The sequence below is a fragment of the Acanthochromis polyacanthus genome, chromosome 16, assembly GCF_021347895.1.
Source record: "Acanthochromis polyacanthus isolate Apoly-LR-REF ecotype Palm Island chromosome 16, KAUST_Apoly_ChrSc, whole genome shotgun sequence".
In the NCBI taxonomy this organism is placed as follows: domain Eukaryota; kingdom Metazoa; phylum Chordata; class Actinopteri; family Pomacentridae; genus Acanthochromis; species Acanthochromis polyacanthus.
In genome coordinates this window covers 32,620,725-32,643,008 of record NC_067128.1, presented here as the reverse complement: position 1 = coordinate 32,643,008, position 22,284 = coordinate 32,620,725, and the positions used below count along the sequence as shown (strand labels likewise).

The window sequence follows — 22,284 nt, the reverse complement described above, 5'->3', positions numbered from 1 at the left end:
AGCATCATGATGTGAAGCATGGTGGTGGCAGCATCATGATGTGGACCATGGTGGTGACAGCATCATGATGTGAAGCATGGTGGTGGCAGCATCATGATGTGAAGCATGGTGGTGGCAGCATCATGATGTGGAGCATGGTGGTGGCAGCATCATGATGTGAAGCACGGTGGTGGCAGCATCATAATTTGAAGCATGGTGGTGCCGGCATCATGATGTGCTTCTACTAACTACTGGCTTGAAGGAGGTGAATACTTACAAAATCCTCGTATATTTGTAGTTAATTGACATCCTGTCGTAGAAACGTGTTTTCACTTTGACATCAAAAAGTCTTTATTGGGTAAATTGATGTCTAAAAAGTCACATAAATGACCATGATTCAATGCTGGAAGGCAATAAAAGGGGAATACTTTGTATACATACTTACAGGTAGCTTGCCCTTGATTGATATTCTAATCATTTGGATAATAACTAGATGAAAATGTAGCCTGCATGCTGCCACTTCCTGGTTGGTCACACATTCCACATTTTTGTACTGAGAAATGTGGTTTTCCCTCCTGTTACTGCTCTTACTGTCATTTCAAGAAATATGCTTCAGGTTTTTTGTTTAAAAATCCATGTCTTCTGGAATGGTGTTGTTTCAGATGTTTAGGAAAAAAAATGAAGCTCAAAGGCTCTGAATGTATTAATGATAAAAGATGTTTATTGAAACAAGTTTAATTTTAGTGTTCTGTTCTGTATTTATTATTGACCTGTTTATTTTATGCATTCTCTCTTTGCTTTAGTTTAAATTTAGCTGCTTTCTTTAGTGTGATGTCATCTTTAATTGTTTCATTTTTTTCACTGCCAACCTTAAATCTTCAGTCTTATTCTTCAATTTTTAAACTACCTAGTTCCTTTATTGCATCTGCATTCTCATCTAGTTATTATATTATATTGTCTTCTTATGTCTCTGTATTTGTATGTGTGACTTGTGAACACTATTTTTAAGGTTGCTATGTAAATAAAGTTACTATTATTATTATTATTATTATTATTATAAGTTCAACAAATCTAGACAGGGAAACATTGTATTTTCTACTCAAGTACATTTTTCCGACAGCTTTAGTTACTTTGAATATGAAGATTTTGCACAATGGATGATGGATGATAACACATGGATACAAATTACGCCAGTGTTTACAGACATTTTTGGCTTCTTACGAAAAGCAGTGTCTAGTCAGACTTGCAGTTCATCTGTCCATGAGTTGTTAAAAACTCAAACAAATTTTTTCCCTCTAAACATCTCACGTTTTTATTTCAATAAATGTTCAAGTGATCTAAGACAAAAAGTCAAAATTGTCAAAACAATCTGTTTATCAGTCTCTGTCACTGCATATAAAGATTATTATTTTTTAATATATTCACTACGAGTCAGAAGTTTCTCACTTATTTGAGTAACAACAGTAACTTCATTTTACGTCTTGCATGTCTGATGAGATGAAGCCAGTGAAATCACCTGTGTGGGTGAACAGTGATTGTGGAGGAGCTTTAAGTACGCAGCAGTTCACAAAAAGCAGCCAAGCAGTAAAAAAAAGGAAAAAGAAAAAAAAAGACAGACATGACATGCATAGAATAAGTAAAGAGACATTTATTACCTACCTGTAATTATACTGTCCATGAACTGACTGAAGCACAATAAAGAACAACTGTAGGATTTTGACAACGTAACAAAATCTCTTAAACAATAATGAACTTAATAATGGACTTCATAAAATGATTTTTCTCAGATTAAACAACAAATCTTTTTCATTCCATGACAGACATGACAGAACCTCATGCTGTAAAACCTCTTTATCTACAGCAAAAGAAAAGAAAAAGACAAAAGAAAATCGGGTCCTCTCATCTTTTGGCTCAGGTATTCAGTGGCGCTGTGACTGAGAGTGTAATTCAGCCTATAGATGTGATCAGGGCTGGACTCTGATCACACCTGTAAAGTCTGAGCAAGGGCGTCAGTTTATTTTTAAAAGTGGGGGGGATGGAGACCACAGCACTTTGAGAAAATGTCGAAGAATGGCGGCAAAATGCCACAACCTGGGCTCGAACTCACAACTACCACATCAAAGGCAGAGGCTCAAGCCATTGAGCTATCAGTACATGCAGGTAGATGTGGTCTGTGGCCCACTATAGTACTAATTCTCCCGGGCCGAAATTTTGCCCCTACACCATAGACTGTGTATATATAGTGGACGTAGCATCTGGCTCCAGAATTGAAGTCCACCCGGAAGTGTCAAAAACTTGCAATATCCCGCCGTCCGCTAGGGTTGGCTCCAAAAAGCTTTTGCTCCATAGACCCCAATTCATTTTTGGAAAAAATAAAATTTGATAGACTGATTTTCTACAGCTCAGGATTTTTTTCCCGTTAGTTTTCATGGTCAAAATGAGAGATCAGGTGGCCGATCTTAAAATAAATCAATACTGAATTTTAAATAAATCGTTAAAGTTGGCGGAGCCAGGGGGCGTGGCTATACTTGATAGACAGCAACAGAAGCCTCTGCGGTAAAACGTGGGCGGGATAAGAGAGTCCTCAGCCAATCCTGCCCCGAGTTGCTCTCCGGTCCAGTCTGTTTGATGATGCTTTTTACGTCACTGGCTCCAAAAAATCCAAAACGGCGACCAGGAAGTAGCAAAATCTGGGCTTCATTTTCTCGCCGTTGAAACCAACGGGTGACGTCACGGTTAGTTTACGCCTGCCCTGCACGCCTCTGGTCGGAGCTTCCACTTGGCACAAGCGCAAATTTAGCATCTGCGCGTTTTTTTTGTTTTGTTTTTTTTTTAACCTCACGAAGGTGTGCTGCGTGTCTGTGCAACTCTCAGCCGAGTGCAGATGGTGCGTTCAGGAGCGTCGGAATTTTCTATACTACTGAAAATAACTGGGTTTACAACGGCTTACATGTGAAGAATTTGAATGTGTTGGAGACAAAATGACCCCTGACAAAAAGTGGGGGGGACACATCCCCACCGTTCCCCCCTAAACTGACGCCTATGAGTCTGAGGCAGGTTGGGGCATATATTGGCTTGCTACACAGCACTTCCTCGTTCATGGCGAACCACCAAAAATGTCCACCAGGTGACACTGTGACTGTAACTGTATATCGGCCTGTGAATGTCATCACGTCCAAACTTAGATCACACCCGCAAATTTCTAGGCAGATTTGAGCATGTACAGCCTAATCAAACAGCATTTCGTGTTTCATGGTGAAACGCCGTCCGCCATTTCCACGCCCTCATACTTTTACAGAACATTCTGATAACTTTGATAATTTTGGTAACACCCATGTCTGGTGTACATCCTGACCAAATTTGAGCTCTCTCATGGTTACTCCCTTTGAGCGACTTTTAAAAATCTGCAAAACATTGAATATGAGATGATTCAAAATGGCTGACTTCCTGTAGAGTATTGGGCCTCTGTGTCAATTACATTTTTGTGTGTCTTGATGATCTACCAAATTTCAGAGTTGTAGGTGAAACATACTGGTAAATGTTTGAAATTGTTTACATTTTCCAGGGAGCACTATTGAGGCAATTTTGTACATATGTTCTGCATCTCCCCTAAAATATAAAATTTTTCGCCAGTGCTTCTGTGTGTGCAAATGTTCACACGATTGAGTATTTTAAGGCCTTTCACAACTGTGATTCAAGAGAGGGCAGAAAAAAGAAGAAGAAGAAGAAGACGAAGAAGACGAAGAAGGAGAAGAAGAAGAAGAAGAAGAAGGAGAAGAAGACGAAGAAGAAGAAGAAGAAACCACATACCTTCCAAGAGTGCTTTCAGACCCTAGCAATCCAAGTCATTACATGAGATGAAACAAGGACCAACATTTGAGGTTTTGGCACTACTATGGGGATGGCTAGTAACTACGTCATCGTGTCCAAAAACGTCACTTCCGTGTCCTACCAAACCAACGATATAATGGTGCTGTGTTGTGTCCTGTGTTGCAACAATAGAAATTATGTAAATAAAACGATATCTTTCAACCACTTTCCTCTGGACGAAAAGGAGAAGAGAAGATGGCTGACACTGATAAGGTAAGTTGGATTTCTAATCTTAGAAAATACATTTAGCGCCGGGAGCTAACGTGCGCTAGCTAGTATTAGCCGCTTGAATCATGTTATCTTTTTGTGTTATGAGGAGTGTTTGGGCCACATTACAAAAGAAACTAAAAGTGGTCGAGATTAAAGTCTCTGATAATAAGTTTATACTTTTAATTTATAAGAATAAAGTCTGCCGAGGGAGACTTTTGTCCCAGTTTTGGGGACTTGGACTTGCTTGACCAATCTGCCCAAAATACTCGACTAGGATATGGGTCTATGTGACTTGGATTTAATTGAGTCCAATACTTGGACTGACTTGCTAAAAATGTTTGACTAAGATTGTTTTAACTGTTATGGATTCATGATTAGTGTAAAGAGATGCGTAGTTATTTACATATGCAAATTAGCCATGTGCTCCCGGCAGAAGTTAGCGCTAGAGTGTGCTGCTGGGAATCTTTAGAGTATACTTTTCAAATCTAACATAACAACTCTAACAAAGCCAAGTAAACGACATTTAACCTCACACAGATGATAAAGCTAGCTTTATTTCTGACATCCTGTGTTTGTTAGCTTACACTACTTAGCTCACCTCAACACTGTACGTTTTCCTTTTCATTGACGCCTGCACTTTCCCTTTAAAACCACCTGCCAGCACACTAACTCTTACAACTCTGTTTGAGTTGTAAGAGTTAAGACCTCGCTTTACCGACTTCGGAAAATCCGCAAAATAAGATGTCACAGTGAAAAAGGTGACCGGTTCTTTCGCTACTGCCATTGTGTTTTCATTCGGTACGCCGCGGCTTGGACACGGAAGTGGTCCATGACGTCACACTAGCCATCCCCATAATCATTTGCTGGTCAAATCCAATCAAATATAGTTACTCTGTCAAGGAACGTGGTGAAGTTATATAACGATCGTTGTTGGTTTGTCTGTCCATCTGTACTCAATATTACGCAAAAATGGACTCACAAATTTGGATGAAATTTTCAGGGAAGGTCAGAAATGACACAAGGACCAAGTGATTAGATTTTGGCAGTGATGTGGCTTATAGTCTAGATCCACAGATTTGTTAAATATTTCTGCATCATTGCAGGGAGCTGACGAGCACATGAATGCACATGAATGCGATTCCACTACAAATCGACCACTGTGGACCACAAATTTAATCTTTATTTTAAAGATTTCATCCATCGGAAATCATACAATGACTGAGCAGCCTTGTCGGAGTATTATGGCTTCGGAAAAAAAAACCTGTGATTTTTGTCTTGAACAGTTTTCATTCTGCAAGCCTGTATGTGATTTTAATCCTGCACATACTTGAATGAAACTGTAACTAGTATGTGTTCTGTGTTGTGCGTCCTTTTTTGTTGCACTTTTATCACACAAAACTCTCACCACAAAGGCGTTTAGGGAAGGTGGATGACAAAGTGAGTTGATGAGTAATCCAGTAATTCAGCAGCAGCTTTTATCTGTACCTTTAGTTTGTCTCCACCTGCAGGTTGCAGCAGGTTTTAATTCAGTTGTTTGATGTAGTTACAGCTTTTCTCCATGCGGTGGTGGTCGAGGACAGACAAAGCAGCAGATTTCTGAAGGATTTTGATGGGTATCAGAAGACAGAAAGCTGAAGAGGCTTTATAAGATAAGAGATAATTAAAAAAATAATGATGGAGTTGCTGAAGACTACAAACTCTGGAAAAAAAATCTTTAAGCTGCATCAAAGATTTCATATAATCATTAGGAAACTATTTTGAAATCACATAAAAAAGTCTGTATTTTTACTACCTACACATCAGATATTTAATTGTACTATACTTGTTTTGTGTATTTTTTGTAAAATCACTTCATGATGTGGGAAAAAATTCTAAAAGCTTTTCTAAAAGCTGCATTTTTGTAGAGTTTATGATAGACTGATTTGTCTCACTGACCGACTGAAAATAACCTCAATAACTTGACAAATTTGTTGTTTTCCTGTTTGAATTTCGTCATTTATGAATAAAGTCCAATATTAAATGAGCTAATCCCCAAAACATTATAAAGGAGCCAGTCACGTAGTCAGGAATTTGGCCTTGATACGAACACTGAGCAGATAATTTGAGACTTGGGGAGTCACACTTGGTCTTTCTTATCTTCTGTAATGTCCTTGATTTGCTTTTTATCACTGTTTGTACTCAGTATAATCAGGATTGTCTCCCACTGTAGTTTCAAACATAATTCCTTCAATGCCACCTTATTAGGGCTTGAACACTGACAGTAGTAGGAGTCTGTTGGAATGCAAGGAATTATTTTTCGCCCAAAAGAATCACATTTTTTAAGCCTATCCAAGCTGAAAAACTCATGGAAATTTGTATAACTGGTGAAAAATGTTACATTTTATGGGACTTGTGCCTGGAAAAATGGCTCCATAGCGTCCCCTGCAACATTTGTAACATCTACTACGGGCAGGACGTTTCACCTACATCTACCAGTGGCAGCCATAGCCAAAAGCAGCAGGAAGTCTGCCATTTTGCTTTAACTGTGACATTTTTTGCTGTTTTTGCTCATTTTCAGTTGTTAACTCCTCATAGTGGGTAACTTCAAGAGACCTCAAATACAGCAGGGCTTAATGATGAAAAATTATTAAAATCTTCCACAATAGTCAAAGGTCGTTGCCATGGCGGCCTTCTGAACTTTGATGCTTTGCCATGAAACAGGAAGTGTTGTTTAACTCCACTATACATGTATTAGAGTCCTGCCCTGATGACATCCATATGGTAATATTCATGCACAGTCATAGCGCCATCTGCTGGCAACATAAAATGACATGTTTTACACTTTGGTGTACTATTATTAGCCGGATGCCCAGATTCAACTCAATGTGGTGACAAGTCTGACCACATTGATGATGACTCATGGTGAAAAGTGTGAGATTTCGTACCACGCTTTTGGTATGGTGATGCATTGTCGCTGTGAAACAGGAAGTACTTTTTGACAGATTAAGAATACATCCAAATTCACAAAAAACAGAATTTGCTCAATGAAGGAAAATGTATGCACTTCTTGGTTCCATGTGCTATGGCCACTGTTGCGGTATTTGTAACAATTATCCCCCGCAGATGTTTCACTTACATCTATGAAATTTGGTCGGCATATGTAACACATCAGGACGCACAAAAAAGCCTCTTGGAACCATACCCTAAACCCAACAGGAAGCCTGCCATCTTGGATTAAGTGTGAGGTTTTTGACGGTTTTGGTTGTTTTCAGGGGGTTACTCCAAAAGACCTCAAATTTGGACAGTGTATGTAACAGGCCTTAATAATGATAAGTTATTAGAATCTTCTGCATCAGTCAAAGTTCAGTTGGCCATGGCAGCACCTTCTGAACTTTGATGCTTTGCAATAAAACAGGAAGTGATGTCTAATTCCCCTGTATGAGCTTCAATCTACCTCAAACTTTACATATTTGATCAGAGTCCTGCTCTGATGACATCCATATGCCAATATCCATTCACAGTCATAGCACCACCTGCTGGCAAGAAAAAATTATGTTTTACATGTTGACATATGATTAAAACTGGCCCAAATTTGATATGCTGGACAAGAGTCTGAGTCTGAAGACGTCAACATTTTCTACGATTCGTGCAATTAAAAAATGTAATTCTAGTCATAGCACCACCTATTGGCTATAGGAAGTTGCAGTCATTTTATTTGCATGTACCATTGCAAGAAACTTTGTGACATAATCCTTGAAATTGGTCAGAATTCTCAACTTCATGACATTTCTGTCGCATCTCGACAGGCGTTGGTGTGCGAGGTCCCGTTCAACGCTGCTTGCAGTTTTAACTTGATTTTGTTCTTTTGGGCTAATTTTTATATAAATTCTCTCGTTACAACCCACGTGTTGTCTCCTCTCCTTTGTCCAACCTTGAGCCAGGATGTGACAAGTTTGGATGCTGATGTATTAAAGTCACAGATGAGAGGATTTCTGTACAGCTCATTCAGGACAAAACTGCAGTGTTGGTCACTGGTGGTGAAACTAAGGTAACAAACTCAACCTGAAAGTGCAGCACAAGTAAGAGTGATCTTTGACTCAGATCTCAGTTTTGAACAGCAAACTGAAAACACAACTAAAAAATGTTTTGCATCTTAAAAGCATTGACTGAAGTGCATTTGTTTGCCCTATCAAGTCAATACAAAGACACAACAGCACGCTTTTATTGCCTGCAGGACTGACGGCTTTAACGCGCTATCTAGTCTCCAGAAGAATATATCTTCAACTGCTTGAACATTTAGCTGCTTATACGACAGACACCAATTCTAAATATCCTGCATTGCCTACCTGTCTGCTTTAGAATTAATTTCAAGATTATTATTTTATGTCTTTATAAAACTCTCAATGTTTTTTGTCCAGACTGTTTATCAAATTTGTTTTCATCCAATGAACCTTGAAGAACCCTCCAGTCGGCAAGCAGTGGGCTTTTTAATTAAACCAAAAGTCAGAACAAATAACCTCACAGACATTTTTCTATTACGATCCATTTCCGGAAGGCTTTACGCCAGCAGACTGTGGATATTTTTAAACACTGCAGTCTGGTTTTTAATAGATTTTTATTGTTTTGATCTAAATATTTTTAGGTCTACTTATATCTTATGTTTTAAATCTTCACTGTCCTGTTGTGCTATTTTATTGTTGCCTAACTGAGAGCTCTTACTCATTCCTCGTTTTTATGGATTCTTTCGCTTCTAACAATGATTTCTAGGAGGACTGGAGGGGGGCAGTTTGGGGGATTTTTTTCCTTTTGTTGTGTGAAGCACTTTGAGTTCTATTCTATTTGCAAGAAAAGTGTTACATAAATGAAGTCTGATTGGTTAATTGATTGACTGATTTGCTTATCGCTACTTGCTAATAACTGACTCAGACAGTCTTTTGTTTCTTCCCGAGAGTCGTATATTAGTAGGCGAACGTCCCCGGTGATTCATCAGAGTGCTGCAGAAATCGAGTTCACATTACACTCAAAAGGACCACACAGAACAGCGTTATTTTTAGATCTCTTTAGAACCTAAATCCTGTTATTACACAGACATGAAGGCACAGAATGCTGATAAATCTTACACTAAATGTGATCCTGATAATATATTTAATTAAAGGCAATAAGTCTGGACGAATTCTGCGTTTGAACGGTTCTTTTTGAGAGGTTTTGGCATTTTAGAAGGAGGAAACAGTCACTGCACAACACAGCTGTTGTGTTTAAACCAAACTGGAGTTGTTCGTAGATGTGTAAAATACTTTCATTAGCAAGATAAATTCTCATTGATGTATCAGCCTTTATTAGCCAGTCTGTTATTCTCAATAAACAGCCACCAACTATCCTCGCTGACCCAGCCTTTCTTTTCTATAAATAAATGATCAGTCAGCAGTGAATATCCCTTTAAACCAACACTGTAAAGAAGACGAGAAATGACTACATGAGATCAAAGTGAACTTAACCATGGAGAATTTAATATTTTGAGCGCATCAAGAAAAATTCGACTTTTTCGACTTACAAAACATCTTCCTTAAAAATAACTCCAAACATTACATTAAAAGCAAATGAAGAGATGGTTGAATCTAATAAAGAAAATCCATAGACGGAGACGAAAAACATCTTTCACATCTTCACACGTTGACCTTCAAGATTCAGTCAGACTCTCTGAGTTAATTAGCTGTGAGAAGGAAAAAACATATTTAGTAGGAGCAGAAAATATCAGGCTACAGGCTAGAAGTCATGCTTAATATTATTATTTAGACTGTATACACTACTGTTCAAAAGTTTGGGGTCATCCAGAGAGTTTGTTTTCAATGAAAACTCACACTTTTATTCATGTGCTAGCATAATTACACAAGGGTTTTCTAATCATCAATGAGCCTTTCAGCACCATTAGCTAACACAATGTAGCATTAGAACACAGGAGTGGTGGTTGCTGGAAATGTTCCTCTGTACCCCTATGGAGATATTCCATTAACCCTCAAGCGACCAAGTGGGGTCATTTATGACCCCAGCCATATAGTCATATTTGCTGTTTTTATATCTTTTATCTGAAAAATGTTTCCTACCATGAATTTGTCATTCTACTTGTCCTACAGCTGCTCATAGTTTTTTGTAGAGATCGGCCAACTGGTGTGACAAGGATAATGGAAACTTGTCTGGGGTCACTTATGACCCCAGAAAGCTGTATAGGTTTTTCACTATTGTAGGCCTTAGTTTTATTTCTTTATTTCTACCTCTAATCACTATATTTCAGTGTTTTGCAGTGCACTATAGCTGGTAGACCTACATTTTTAGCCACAGCTGCCCTGGGGCAGACTGACTGGCTGCCAATCCACTCCTACAACCCCTCTGACCACCACCAACATTACACAGCATACACATTCATACACCAGTGTAAGCGGCAGCACTGGAGCTAAGGTGGGTAAAGTGTCTTGCATTGGACGAACGGCTCTGCCACCTGAGCCACAGCTGCCCCTAATCTAAATACCTCTCTGCATGTTACATTGCACACATACAGACAAGATGTTTGTGTAGATTTTGTTTTTACTTTTGATTTACTATTGAGGAAACAAAAGGAATAAAAGAAGTGGCAGACAAAGCGTGTCTAAATAAATGTTATTGCGTTCTTACAGTGCATCATATTGTTCATATGGTTTTACTTTAGCTTTGAGTCAAAAATGATTAAAATCCATGAATAATAAAAGAAGGTTACTTTAGAATATCCATCTTAAAATGCAATGGAGTGGAATAGGTAGGAAAGCATAAAAAAAGGGGTACTAAAGTAGACAGATTCCTGTGTAAAATATAGTGGGGTCATAAATGATCCCAGTCAGTCATTTTAGTCGCTAAAATAGCTTGGTTGCTTGAGGGTTAAAAATCAGCCGTTTCCAGCTAGAATAGTCATTTACCACATTAACAATGTCTAGACTGTATTTCTGATTCATTTAATGTTATCTTCACTGAAAAAAAACTGCTTTTCTTTCAAAAAGGACATTTCTAAATGAGCCTAAAGTTTTGAACAGTAGTGTATGTACATAAAATTACATTATTAGTAGGATTGAATGTTTATCACATGGTCAAATTTGATTACATAAATTAAGGCTTCACATTTTTGAACATGTTTGATTGGGTCAAACTCCCTAATAATTAAGCTGAGCTTAATGCTTGCGGTTTGCTGGAGATTCTATTAAGCAGGAGCAGCAAACATCCATCCATCTATCTATCCATCCATCCATCATCTATACATCATCTATACACTGCTGAATGGACTGGGTGACTTGGGGTGAAGGTAGCAGACATACTATCACAGGGCTACATATAGAGACAAACAATCACGCTCACATTCACGCCTATAGACAATTAAGAATCACCTCAGCCCGTTTTTGGACTGTGGGAGGAAGCCGGAGAAAACCCACACATGCACAGAGAGAACATGCAAACTCCACGCAGAAAGATCTGGAAATCTTCTAGCTGTGAGGCCACAGTGCTAATGCCAAGACACAAATATCTAATCTATCCAAAAATGTAAAGTCATACAGAATTCAACATTATGTGACCATCAGCTCACCTGCTCGGTGTTTTTATCCACTTCAGCGCGTGTCTTGGAGGCACGGCTGTGGTCGGATGGTAGAAGGTGCATCCAGCTCGCTTGCACTGCGTCGCGAAGCGACAAGGCTGCAGATGAGAGCAGAAACAGTCAGATTCACTCAGACTTTGAAAGCAACAAATTCGCTCTTCTGTAATCAAAGCTAGCTGAAGCGTGTGTTTACCTTGGGATGATAAAATGGACAGTCCATCTTCTTGCACTCTGGGAAGAAGCGACACACGCTAGTGGTTTGAACTGGCTGCACCGCTGTGAATAAAAAGACCCCAACGTGAGTTTGGAAAATGTGATCACTGCACTCCTTTAGTTAAATAACAAGAGAGCGCAGCACTCCTCCAAGGCTGCTCAGTCGTATCATTACTGACAGCTGAAATCTTGAAAAAATTTGTGGCAGAAATGACAGCAGCATAAAATGTGTCCATTGAATATAGATGTACCCACAAACAAAATGACCTTGTGCTGAGCACAGGTTTGTTATGAATGTGTACGTTATGTAGGGATACTGAATGGCATTATCTAAATATTTGGCAGGCAGCAGGAATTGATGGGACTCAGAAACACTCCCATCATTTAATCAGTTGTTCCTTGTATCATTTCCAACAGATAATTCCCGATAAGTCCTCAGCAGTGGATTTGTAGTAGGATCACAATGATACAGAAATCTTTAACAAATCCATGCATCCAGACTATAAACCGCATCACTACCAAAATCTAATTAATTGGTCCTTGTGTCATTTTTGACCTTTCCTGAAAATTTCATCCAAATCAGTTAGTCTGTTTTTGAGTAATGTTGCTAACAGAGAGACAAACGTACACCGACCGTCACATAACCTCATCATTCCTTGGTGGAGTAATAACAGTCAGAGAGGACAACAATAGATGCATCAGAACCAGACATGTCAGGTTTTCTTTCTCCACTCTCTCTTCTACGTTTTGCACAACTCAACTATGAGCAGTTTGGTTCGATATTCAGATTTTCCTTTTCTAACTTTCCCTGAAGAAACTACAGAAAACTGTACAGCAGCTGATCATTAATGTCAGCGCTGTGACTGAGACGATGAAAAGCAGCAATGATAAACCCAAGTCTGTGCCACGCTGACGACCTCAGCCCAACTTTGGCAAATCAGTGACAGGACTGCAAACTACAGAGGTGGAAGAAGTATTCACATCTTTTATGTTTGAAAAAGTAGCAGCGCAGCAACGTAAACACACTCATTTACAAGTTAAATTCCTGCATGAAAAATCCCACCTACAAAAAAGTAGGTGATTAGATTATTAATGGTGAATCATCTGTGTGTCAGCAGCATGTTGCTGCTGTAGCTGCTGCACGTCTGAACTACTTAAGGACAGAAGAAAAAACACAGCACTGATGCACAAATCTGTTTTCAACTTGTGGCCTTTTATCTGGTTACATCTTGGACCATTTACTGAAATGGAGCCATATGACAGGTTTTAAAAGGAAAAATCACCATTTGGTGGAACGGTTTCTAACTCTGAGACATTTAGAACGTGACCCCAACGAAAAACGGCTTTTTGTAAGATGTCTGAAGCCAAAAGGGAAGTAAATGCTTTAATCTTGAACAATGTGTTGTAGTTGTTACATTATCCTTTGTGCAAATTCTTAATCTTCAACAAAAAGCTGTGAGATTAATGTAGTGAAACACAAAGTGCAAAAGTTCCCACTTAAATGCAGTGGAAGTGTAAAGCAGGACAACATGGAAATACTCAGGTAAAGCAGCTCAAAAAGCTCCTTTTTACTGGATGAACTATATCACTTACAGTTTATGACACAAATGTTGTTTTAACGTGCAGAATTAAAAGAGCTTGTTAAGAAATACTTAATATTTGGTCAACACTCATTAGTAATAAATGTGTTTAGAAGTGCTAAATGTGTAATAATAATAATAAAAAATCTTAATCTTCAATAAAAACTGTCAGATAAACAGTGAAATGCAAAAAAGAAAACAATAAAATGTAGTGGAAGTATAAAGCAGCACAAAATGGAAACGCTCAAAGAAAGTACCTCTAGGAAATACCTTGAGTACACATTCTTAATTACTATGTACCTCTAGGAAACTATAGCACTGTTTTTTTGAGTTACTGCTTCACTGAACTGCCACTGTGTGACTGAAATGTTCTCTCTGAATTTTATCAGAATGTCATACGTGAACACGTCTAAGGTATGAAATGAAGAGGCAGAACAGTTCAACCTTAAACCTGCTGACCTGGTCTGGGCGGAGGAGCTGCAGGGCCTCTGCGGCTGACGTGAGTGAAGGGACAGTCTGGTTTGGTGCACCTGGCATCATATTTGCAGTTTGGATGCACAAAAAGGCATTTATCCCCAAATTTGCAGTTGGGAAAAGTCCTTCAGAAAAACAAGACAAAGAATCAGAAATTAGGACTGAAAGCGTTTTTAAAGAACCCCATAAACATTTCTACCTTTGAAACAGAGGTACTCACTTGCACTGTGTCGTTGGGTGATGATACAGACACTCATCTCCACTTTTACAGACCGGCCAGAACTTGCAGCGCTCCATGACTTTCTGTTTCTTCAAGTGGGTGCCGTCCTCCTCCTCCTCCTCGGCCATCTCAGTGTCCATCACGTCATCTGTCAAAACAGGACAGAATGGAAAGGGATGCTCAGGACAGGACTAAAACACATGAATCAGTGAATAGTGTGTTTAAAAATGTGGTAGATTATCCATTCCTCTATTATCTATACACTGTTTAGGGGACATCCTGGACAGGTAACAGTCTGTCACAGGGCTACACAGAGACAAACAATCACACTCACATTCACACCTACAGACAATCTAGAATCACCGATTAACCTCAGCATGTTTTTGGACTGTGGGAGCAAACCAGAGTAAACCCACACATGCACAGGGAGAACATGCACACTCCATGCAGAAAGATCCCAGGAGGGCCGGGACACAAACTGAGGATCGAGAAGCTGTGAGGCGACAGAGCTAACCACCAACGATCCATTTGCTAACCACCAAATCACTGTGCAGTCCCATGGTACATTAGTAAAGTCAAATTGCAGTTTGATCAAAAGATTCAACAAGAAAAGCACTCAGAGAGCACAGCGCTCCACCAAGGCTGTTTACGCCCTCATATGGTACTGTCAGAAATGCATTTTCTTGTTTTTTATTTTGAAATCTAGCATTTGTTTATTAGTTATTGATGATCAGAAATCAAAGCTACATAGAATATGTCCATTTAATATAAATGTATCCACAAACAAAAATGACCTTGCACTGAGCACAGGCGTGTGTTATGAATGTGCACGTTATGTACAGATACCGAATCACGTGACCTAAATATGTAGCGGGCGGCGGGACTTGATGGGACTCAGAAACACCCCCACAATTTAATCAGTTGTTCTCAGATAAGTCCCAATAAGTCCGCAGCAGTCGATTTGTAGTAGGATCGCAGTGATCGTAGTCACAGCGATGCCATGCTGTCTCGCAATGATACAGAAATCTTTAACAAATCTGCGGATCCAGACTATAAGCTGCATCACTGCTAAAATCTAATCACTTGGTCCTTGTGTCATTTCTCACCTTCCCTGAAAATTTCATCCAAATCTGTTGGTCCGTTTTTGAGTAATGCTGCTAACAGACAGACGGACAGACAAACCAACACCGATGGTCACATCATAAAATAAATAAATAAATAAATAAAGAACAACCCTGCTGAGCCCCAGACCTTCTGGTGGTGTGACTGCTCCCTGTAGCCGGTGAAGGACGCTGACTTTGGGCTCTCTGTGGACGAGGCTGGTTGCCTCGGTGACCTTCGGCGGTGGTCTGACATCATCCAGCTCCACGTCACAGTCGGCCATGTTGCCCAGAGGGCTCGGCACTCCGTCTAACGTCACGATGAACTTGGGGCTGGCAGAGTCGCCTCTCTCTTTGCTATAGTGTGGGACAAACATCCAGAGCAGAATGGAGAAAATAAAAATGAGTACACGACAATTCAGGAACGACACGTTATCCAAACGTAGAAACAGACAGATCATACAAATATCATGTGTGCACCTGGTTTGGACAGTCCTCGGTAAAGCAGACTGGACTTCATCTTTGACCTGAAGACGACTTCTGACCGAAGGTTCTTCCACTTGCAGTCGACTCATTATGAAGGATCGAGTATCAAAGGCCTTTGTTTCACCGCCTGCAGACACTTCCACACCTAAAGGCAAGAAAAGTGGAAAATATGTAAAGAAAAATATCAATATTTTGAAGCATGTTAGGGGATATTCATTATTTCTTATTCATGTTTGGATGTGCAGTTGTGACATTTTCATTCATTCATTAAATTCTATAAAAACTGTCACAGAAATTTCACATTAGAGCACAAAGACCCACCGTATTCATTCTGGTTTCTTCCATCATTACTCTCCAGCTGAAGGCGTGAAGCTAATGATCTGGCTTGAACTGGGAGAAAGAAGTAACAGAAACAAATAAATTAAAAGAGAGGATGAAGTAGACAATAAACCTTTAGCTTTCTCTGGACGTTTTTTGTCACTGCGAACTATATAAAGTCCTTCACCTCTATGAGGAGAGAACAACCACGGCTAGAAGTCAAGAGAAGTCAGAAATGTCTTCTGAGCAATAGGACATATTTGTAATGTCATTACTCTCTAAAAAAAAGTTGAACTTCTTAAATAATTTAGTTTACAAAAACTGAAAAAAAGCAGCAGAACAGCATGTGCGATGTTTCTCAGTTGCACCCAAGTGTTACAAATATTGGAAAAAATGGAGGATGGACACTTCAGGCTACAAGTCTGGAAGAAACGGCAAGTCTCTGTTCACAACGTGTTACTTAAAAAGGTAAAAAAATAACAAAAAACTGTATGAATTCTGTAGATTTTGTGATTTATTCACTGCATGACCAGACTTTGCTATCATTGATGTGCACCATCTTCCTCCATTTACCTTCAGGTATACAGTGATGTTACCAGACAATTGTTGAAGAAACGTTGACAAGAGAAAAGAAGGGCTTAGTCTTAGAGTTGAGAAAATTTCAGTGCAAAAGTAAAAAACAAACAAACAAACAAAAAAAAACAGTTTGCATTATTCAGTTGAGCTCTTTGGCTTTTGACAGTTTGCAAACAAAACTCCCAATAAATATCAGCTGTGTCTCTATAACGAGCACAGAAATGTCTAAAAATAAACAGCTGAGTACAGAAACAAGAGTACAGATACAAATACCTGATACTTACAGTAAAAATCTATTCTGATGAGTGACTCTCTATATAATAATCATGTTTATTTTGTTGTACCAATGAAACTATGATCTTTTTTTTGTACAAATTTGATCTGGCTTCCAAACTTTTGGCCTGTAGTGTAGCATACTATAGATATTTAAGACTTGTGTTTTAAATTAGCTCACACACTTGTTTTCTATCTGCTGTGTGTAAACACAGTCTGAAGTTTAGCCAAAATACATTTTGTAATGTGACTATGAGTTGATAGCTTGTTAGCTTGGCCAAAAAGCTCAGATTATGTATTTATTGTTTTTACAGAATCTGGTTAAGTCTTTACTCTTAGCAATTTTTAATAAGACATGAGACGTGAGGATGGAGTTCAGAGGGTTTAAAACAGCATGTTGTAAACACATTCACAGCTATTTTTACGATGCAGCTTCTTCTATGTAACTTGGTTGCTGGTCCACACACAAATGCAGCTTTAAGTCACTCAAAACTGGCCTTCTTTACACTTCCTTCCATGATAAACATATTCGGGAAACCCAGTGTCCAATGCCGATATGAAGACATGGAAAACTGAACTTGTTTTATGGCTCTTATCCAGGCTGTTTTCTCCTGACTAGATCCTTGCTTTTGTTGTATCTACTCTCAGATGTACGTCACTTTGGATAAAAGCGTCTGATAAATGAAATTGTAGAATTGAATATCTGGTTTGTGAGAGTCAGAGTGAGCACCATTATCTTCTTTGTGCAAAGTCAAAGGTGACAAAACAGTGCTGGTGCTAAGTTTGCTAACAGGACTTTTCACATGACTACACATTAACGTACGGTTACTCTTCCACTATGTCCACACGTATGATTCCCTCTGTCCTCGATGCACCATTTACCAAACTAGTAGTAACTTTTTTAAGTTTCTGATTTGCCAAACCAGCTTTCGTGTTACGAAACTGCCAAAAACTACGTCAGATTCCTCTGTTGGAGGTTTCATACTGAAAACATTTCTACATTTATGTGCTACTTAAATCATTTAACAGGGAGTGCATTAATGTGACCTTGGCCTGTGGATGAGTGGTCGTTTCAAGCTGTGCACATTTAAATGCTGCTGCTCAATAAAAGACATTAAAGTTCTTATAATCTAGTAAATTTAAAGCGCACCAGGTGTTCTGGAGGGAGGTAGGTCTGTGGAGGCGTACGGCTGCATCCTGGGGGCCAGGCTGTGGAGGTGCTCCTGTACCAGCTGGATGGCTGCAGTCATCTCTTCACTGCTGGCCAGACGAGTACGAGGCGCCACGGGAACCGTCTGTCTCTGCGGTACTGTAGGAAAAGGTCAGTTTGAGCGACGTACAACAGCAGCTACAGGATGTTTATGGCTACGTGTACGTCAGAAGGGAACGTACTTGTTGGGTAAGCTGTGGTTTTGGTGATGGAGTCCTGCGCCTCAGAGATGGCCTTCAGGATCAGGTTTCTGTTGGCTTGTTTGGCTGGTGGGAGAGTAGGTCTGAAACAATACAAGTTATAATACTGTTAAAGATGAAACAACATACAGTGGTTCCTCATCTGTCGTGGGCGTTAGGTTCCAGAACACCCCTCATTTATATACACATTTAAAGGCTTTATGGAGCACCCGTATAGCTCAACGGGTTAAGCGGACGACCCATGTACAGGGGCTGGTCTCTGACGCAGCGGCCTGGACTCGATTCCTGCCCGCGGCCCTTTGCTGCATGTCTTCCCCCCCACTCTTCTTCTCCCCCATTTCCTGTCGACCTTCACTGCCACGATCGAATAAAGCCGAAAAAAAGGCCAAAAATAAAATATTAAAGGCTTTATAAACCCTTCCCACACTCTTATAAACCCTTGCCCCACTTTTTAAAACACTTCCTATGCTCTTAAACACCTTCTACACTCTTCATCCTATGTAATTATCTAATTTTCTGCGATGGTAAGCATCTTCTTCTGGTGCTTGGGTTCGGTGCCAGAAGCCTGAGAAGGCGAAGAACGTTTGATCAACAACGTAGGATTTGAAGTTAATTAAATTTTTAACTACAATTTCACAGAAAAACAACACCGCAGAGCAACACTATGCACAGCAATAAAGTGTCCATGTGAACTGAACAAGGCCAGATGCTGAGCGCTGCTATACACCGGAGACGGAGGAGACTGATGCCAACTAGAGCCCAGTCATGCACACTACACAGTTTATTTCGATTTAATGTCCTATTAATATGTTTTAATTATTTTTTTAGATCATTTTCAAATTTTTGCTTCAAAAATAATTTAAACAATAAATATATAAATAAATATATAAAATACCTATAAAATGCAAAATCACGCGATACAGCAAAAAATCCGTGATACAAAATTAGATATATACAATTTAAAAATCCGTGACACAGTGAGACAGTGAAAAGTGAACTGCGATATGGAGAGGGACGACTGTACACCAAATACTGAGGCTAAATGTGATGTGAGGGGTTAGGACTGACTTCCGCTCTGGTTTGGAGGGGAGAGACACTCTGCTGGACACGCCTCTGCCTCCATAACTCCTATCTTCTTCTTCAACGTCATCACTGTCTTCGTCTGCTTCTCGGTTCACTCGTACCACAGAACTGGCTACTGGCGCCTTCCGCTTCCGTGACAACTCTTCTTGCTGAAATACACAAGCACACCGCCGTTATTTTTTATCCTTATCCGACACTCGGTCATCAGAAAGTGAACATGATAAACAAAACAATATGTGGTATCCTAAGACTGAATCAAGTTTTACATCATGTACCTTTGAAAAGAGGTGCTTCTCAGTATTTCACAGTACCTTGCTGGTGGTAGATCTGGAGGTCCTGCTGTTCCTGCCGTCCTGCTGCCTGCTTTGGGAGGATCCTTCTGCGGACCGGTACATGGCCGCAGAGCTCGCTGATGTAAACTTGCTCTGACCGGGTCTGTAGATCTCAGCGGTGGGTCGACTGTGTGCACGACTGTGGTTGGAGCCGATTTCTACGGGTTCCTCGGCAATGAGGTCGTCGTCCATCTCTGGTTTGATGTCAATAACGGCCTCTGAGGGCAGCGGCTCCATGAGGGGCTTCACGGCGGAGGTGTGCCGAGAGGAACTCTTTTCCAAGCTGCCCTTCCTGCTTTCATGAGCAGAACTTGACACGCGTGCTTCCGTCCTATCAGAGCGTGAGCTGGACACCGTCAGCACCTTCGACTCCTCTGATCTGCCGTTTTCACCCACAGACAATCGACTCTTTCCAGCCACGGTAGCACCGTCAGACTGCAGCTGGTGTTTGAGGGATGCAGGCTCTGAAACAACCATGTAGACAAGCAGGAGAGGAAAAAAATGAGCTACACTGAAATGACAACGCTAATAAAATGAAGAATTTTCTTTTCTCTTTTTGGCTTACCTCCTGCAACAGATCTTAATTTCTCCAGAACACCATGTAACCTAAAATTAACCAAACAACAAATGTTATTACAAAGAAAAGCCGCATGTTTCCAGTACATATTGTAAGAAGAAACCAGCATCAGACTACACACCAGCACACAGACACTCCCCTGACCAGTGACTAGAAAAGTTCACTTTAAATGCAGCTTTAGTCAAATGACATAAATCAAACAGATGATAAGACTGCTGGCATTTAAGGTCCAGTCGTAGTCAGGCCCACAAATGTTCACAACTGCAACACTGGTGGTCTTTCTCCAGACAGCTCTGGGTTGACTGAGTTGTGACTTCTGGTCTACAGCCCCTCTTTCCTCTTTCCATCTGCCAATTCTCAATACCAATACTAATCCTAGGAGCTTCAGTGGAAAGATTCGGTGGCTCCTAAAGATACTTAGTTGTTTTCTCAGGTCTACTCTGTGATAAAGATGCCATATGTCGGAATGACAAATACTCCTATGTTAACAAGAACAGGAAGACTGTAATAAAACATGACAAGCTGCGTTCATACGTCTGTTCAACATCACTTTCTTGTAAACATACCAGGTTGTGAACTTAAAAGTGTTGTTTCCCAGGAAAAGGGAGAGGTCGTCAGTCATCTGTTGGGGGGTTTTCTTGTTTGCCACCATCACCATAATGTAGTCAGGGAGCTCTTCATCTGCAGGAGAAGACAGTAAACCATTCAGTATGTAACATAGGTTTGATAGAAGTAACATCTTTTCCCACAAACAATCACACCACCTTTTATTCACTCACCAATGTATGCACCGAGCTCCTGAAGTTTGCCTTTGATAGCAGCCTGAAATAGATCAAAGATTCAGTTTAGATGTTATTTAACCAAACTATGGACAGCATGCTAGCTATGCTAATAGCAGTTAACCAGCAACAGAAAACGCAGCCTCTACGTTACATACTAAATAAGTTATGTTAATATCAGTCAAAAAGCATCTAACTGGTCTGCAAACCCGCCCGCCTGTACACAGGTGAACCAGCAAACGCTCGAAGTTGAAAATATAAACAAGTTTGTCTTCTGCTCGTCGTAGAAATATAAGCTAGCAAGCTAATGCTAACTAGCTAGCAGCGCTGGTGTTGCGCTAACGATAAACAACAAGTAAACTACTCCATTCCGTATCGTTACTTACTCTTATCTTCTTGCTGATTTCAGTCCCGATTTCCATGATTGTTTGTTTATGGAAGAAAACAAGTTACAAAAGGAGCAGCTATTTCAGCAGCTAACACCGTTAACCACCAGGGACAAATATGACATAAAAATCACGTGACTGGCAAAGGTAGCCGAGTAGGGACAAAAAGGATCTATCTATCTGTCTATCTAAATCAGAACATTCTAAAAAATTACAATTTACATCAGTTATTTAAGAAAGTGAACATGTAATAAATTCTACATTCATTAAACATGAAGTGAAATATTTCAAGTCTTTTTTTTTTTTGCTTTAATTGTGATTATGGCTCATAGCTTATGAAATTAGAAAATCAAATATCTCAAAATATTAGAATTTTCATTTCACATTTGAGTAAATTCATATTCAAAAAGTATAAATATTGTGTATTTCTTATACAGAAGGGACAGGACAAGGTACGTTTTATCCGTTTGATTCCCGGCTGTAAAACACACAAGCAGAAACAAAAAAACAAGCCGTTTTTTCGTTTTTTCGTTTTGAGCAAAAAACAAAAAAACAGGAAACGGTTCGTTTTTTCGTTTTTTCGTTTTGACCAAAAAAACAAAAAACCAGGAAACGGTTTGTTTTTTCGTTTTTTCGTTTTCACCCCCAAAATGAAAATACGACTCCATATTTCGTTTTATTGGTGGGCGGGGCTTCGGAGCCCACCGGTGCACAATAAAGCTCCTGTCCATCACAATAAAGCTCTTGCGCTCGCAGGCATAGACAGACTGACTTTCTTTGTATTGCCTGCCCCCACTGCACTTCCCCTAATTCTAAATCAAAGCAAG

At 39.8% G+C, this 22,284-nt stretch overlaps 1 protein-coding gene across 1 annotated transcript; it reads right to left on the bottom strand.

Annotated features, from left to right (window-relative positions):
* Positions 1 to 9,523: 9,523 nt before the first annotated feature.
* On the bottom strand, positions 9,524 to 21,598 carry zc3h14 (zinc finger CCCH-type containing 14). Its single transcript, XM_022195897.2, has 16 exons — positions 21,458 to 21,598; positions 21,072 to 21,114; positions 20,859 to 20,973; positions 20,281 to 20,321; positions 19,695 to 20,179; positions 19,369 to 19,532; positions 18,283 to 18,383; positions 18,041 to 18,199; positions 16,045 to 16,113; positions 15,718 to 15,868; positions 15,389 to 15,594; positions 14,138 to 14,285; positions 13,903 to 14,042; positions 11,844 to 11,926; positions 11,642 to 11,748; positions 9,524 to 9,748 (listed from the first exon to the last, which is right to left on the bottom strand). Exons 1-16 carry the CDS (start codon positions 21,491 to 21,493, stop codon positions 9,745 to 9,747), a joined length of 2,052 nt encoding a protein of 683 aa, XP_022051589.1. The 5' UTR covers positions 21,494 to 21,598; the 3' UTR covers positions 9,524 to 9,744.
* Between the last annotated feature and the right edge of the window lie 686 nt (positions 21,599 to 22,284).

Excerpts from the sequence above, each read along its gene's own strand:
- zc3h14 (XM_022195897.2), bottom strand. The coding sequence starts at position 21,493 with ATGGAAATCGGGACTGAAATCAGCAAGAAGATAAGA. Across the intron at positions 18,200-18,282 it reads AACCACAGCTTACCCAACAA|TACCGCAGAGACAGACGGTT; the intron begins GTACGTTCCCTT and ends CTTTTCCTACAG. Across the intron at positions 16,114-18,040 it reads ACCTCCCTCCAGAACACCTG|TTCAAGCCAGATCATTAGCT; the intron begins GTGCGCTTTAAA and ends TCTTTCTCCCAG.